The sequence below is a fragment of the Oxyura jamaicensis genome, chromosome 33 (genome assembly GCF_011077185.1).
Source record: "Oxyura jamaicensis isolate SHBP4307 breed ruddy duck chromosome 33, BPBGC_Ojam_1.0, whole genome shotgun sequence".
Taxonomy (NCBI): Eukaryota; Metazoa; Chordata; class Aves; order Anseriformes; family Anatidae; genus Oxyura; species Oxyura jamaicensis.
The window spans coordinates 335,641-338,509 of NC_048924.1; the positions used below are offsets into that span (position 1 = coordinate 335,641).

Genomic DNA, 2,869 nt, shown 5'->3' on the forward strand with positions numbered 1-2,869 from the left:
CTGGTGGAGCCGCAAGCGCTGGATCAGGCCCACACCGACCTTGGACCCCCGGGACCGGGCAATGACCGCGGGCGGGGCCAGGGCCTGAGCTCCCTGGGGCGCCCGAGCCCCCCCTGCCCCTCCCCGGCCGCCGGGGCTCGCTGCAGCCCCGTGCCCTGCCCGTGCCCCTCTGGTAGGGGCCGTGCCGAGCCGTGCAGGACTTAGGGGGGCTTTGCAGTGCCCGGCCGTGCCGTGCCGTTCTGGGCCATGTCAGGCTCTGCAGTGACCGTTCCCGAACCGAGCCGAGCCGAGCTGTGCCGGGCGGGACTGGGACGGAATTTGCAGTGCCCGGCCGTGCCGTGCCGAGCCGTTCCGGGCTATGTCAGGTGCTCAAGCGCCCGTTCCCGAGCCGAGCCGAGCCGTATCGGGCTGCAGCGCTCAGGCTGTGCCGGGTGCCGCCCCGAGCCGTCCCGTTCCGAGCCGTGCCGCCCCGTGCCGTTCCGTTCCGAGCCGTTCCGAGCCGTGCCGGGCGGTGCCGCCCCCCAGCTCCCGGCGGCCCCCGGGCTCAGGCGGCGCCGCCGTTTCCCGCCGCCTGCCGCCATGGCGCGGTTCGAGCCGGCGGCGCTGCCCGAGCTGCTCCCGGTGTTCTACCGGCGGCTCTTCCCGCACGGCGCCTACGGCCGCTGGCTCGGTTACGGCGGCGGTGAGCGGCGGGGGGGGGGGCGGGGCGGGGCTGGGCGCGGGGGGCGCGGCGGGAACGGGGCGGGGGGCGCGGGGGGGGGGGGGGCGGCGCCGGCCCACCGCGCCCCCCCCCCCCCCCCCAGCCCCATCCGTGCCCCCCCAGCGGCGAAGAACTACTTCCAGCTGCGGGAGTTCTCCTTCACGCTGCGGGACGATGTCTACGTGCGCTTCCAGTCCTTCGGCAGCCCCCAGGAGCTGGAGCGGGAGCTGCAGAAGATAAACCCCTACAAGATCGACATCGGGGCCGTCTACTCCCACCGGGTGAGTCGCAGAGCCCTAAAACCCAGAAACGGAATCATTAGCGTTGGAAAAGGCCCCCGGGATCATCCGCTCCAACCGTCCCCTGCCACCACCGTCACCCGCTAAACCACGTCCCCAAGCGCCACGTCCTGCCTCTCCTTGAACGCCCCAAATCCCCCTCCCAGCGGGCTCCCCGACCGGCCGGGGGCTGCGGGAGGACAACAACCCCCCCGTGTCCCCCGCCGCGGCTGAGCCGGTCGTGCCCCGCAGCCCAGCCAGCACAACACGGTGCACCTGGGGGCCTTCCAGCCCATGGAGAAGGAGCTGGTCTTCGACATCGACATGACGGACTACGACGACGTCCGGACGTGCTGCAGGTTACCGGGGGTGTTGGCAGCATGGCCCGGGCCCCAACAGGGTGTAAGAGTTGGGGTGGGGGCACCGCACGGCTGCAGCGCCCGCCTGACCCGCTGCGCTCTGCCCCCAGCTCGGCCGAGATCTGCTCCAAGTGCTGGACCCTGATGACCATCGCTGTTCGCATCATTGACCGCGCGCTCGTGGGTGAGGGATCCCGGGACCCACGCAGCCCCTGTCGTGCACCGGGGACGCATCCAGACCCTGCTGCCCCTTGCAGCGATGCCCTGAAGAGGGGCCTGGGGGAGCTGCTGCGGGGCTGGAGCGGGAGCAGAGGACGTGCTGATGCCCAGAGGGTTCTCCCGGCGGGTCTGCAGCGCTGCCCGTGCCAGCACGCTCCCGCAGCCCGGCTGTTCTCCCCGCAGAGGACCTGGGCATGAAGCACCGCCTGTGGGTGTACTCGGGCCGCAGGGGCGTCCACTGCTGGGTGTGCGACGACGCAGTGCGGAAATGGTCCCCAGCGCTGCGCGCGGCCGCCGTGGAGTACCTGACGCTGGTGAAGGTGGGTGCGTGGGGACCGGGCAGCCCTGCCTGCCTCGCCCGGGCTGAGCACCGCCGTCCCCCCAGGGTGGAGCAGAGACCGTGAAGAAAGTGAACCTCGTGGAGCCCATCCACCCGTTCATCAGGTCGGTGGGGACTCGCTCGCCCGGCCCCCGCAGCCGCCGGCCGCAGGGCGCTGAGCCTCTCCCCGCTCCTCCTCTGCAGGCGGTCGGTGAACGTGGTGGAGAAGTACTTCGAGGAGTACGCGCTGGTGGGCCAGGACATCCTGGGCAGCCCGGAGCGCTGGGACAAGGTGCTGGCCCTCGTCCCGGAGGATATCCTTCCTGCAGCTGGGGTCCAGGGGAGGGTCCGCGCAGGGGAGCAGGGCTGGCGGTGGCCGTGATCAGCCTTAACCGCCAGGCACAGCACCGTGAGCCGCTGCAGAGCGACTTCCCCAAGAAGCGGGACTCGGTGCAGCGCTGGGAGCTGTTGAAGAGCAAGATGGAGCGGACGCGGGTGAGCTCCCATGGGGCTGCCGTGGGGCGAGGGGTGGGCGCTGCAGCCCCCGCGGCCGTCCCCTGAGCCCCCTGTCCCCACAGCGGGCACCAAACACCGGGAAGAGCGCACCGTGCTACGCGGACTGGGAGATCATGCTGCAGTACTGCTTCCCACGCCTCGACATCAACGTCAGCAAAGGCGTCGGGCACCTGCTGAAGAGCCCCTTCAGCGTCCACCCCAAAACAGGTCAGTCCGGCCGCCCGCGGGGCCGGGATGCGGGGCCGGCCGCCTCCGGCAGCGACTCCCCTTTCTCGCAGGCCGCATCTCGGTGCCGCTGGATCTGCAGAGGCTGGACCAGTTCGACCCATTCGCCGTCCCCACCATCAGGTGGGCCAGCAGAGGGGGGTGCCCAGGGGGGTCCTGGCTCTGCCAGCAGCCCCCTGCCACGTCCCGCTGTCACCCGCAGCTCCCTGTGCCACGAGCTGGACGCGGCCGGCGATGACGGGGAGCAGGAGGA

At 71.9% G+C, this 2,869-nt stretch overlaps 1 protein-coding gene across 1 annotated transcript; it reads left to right on the forward strand.

Moving 5' to 3' along the window:
• Nucleotides 1-515: 515 nt before the first annotated feature.
• PRIM1 (DNA primase subunit 1) lies at nt 516-2,867 on the forward strand (the record flags this gene model as incomplete). Its single annotated transcript, XM_035308817.1, has 11 exons — nt 516-682; nt 824-981; nt 1,231-1,337; nt 1,448-1,521; nt 1,740-1,876; nt 1,942-2,000; nt 2,080-2,189; nt 2,279-2,370; nt 2,454-2,598; nt 2,670-2,739; nt 2,819-2,867. Coding segments are annotated over exons 1-11 (1,104 nt in total), but the record flags the coding sequence as incomplete, so codon positions are not given.
• Between the last annotated feature and the right edge of the window lie 2 nt (nt 2,868-2,869).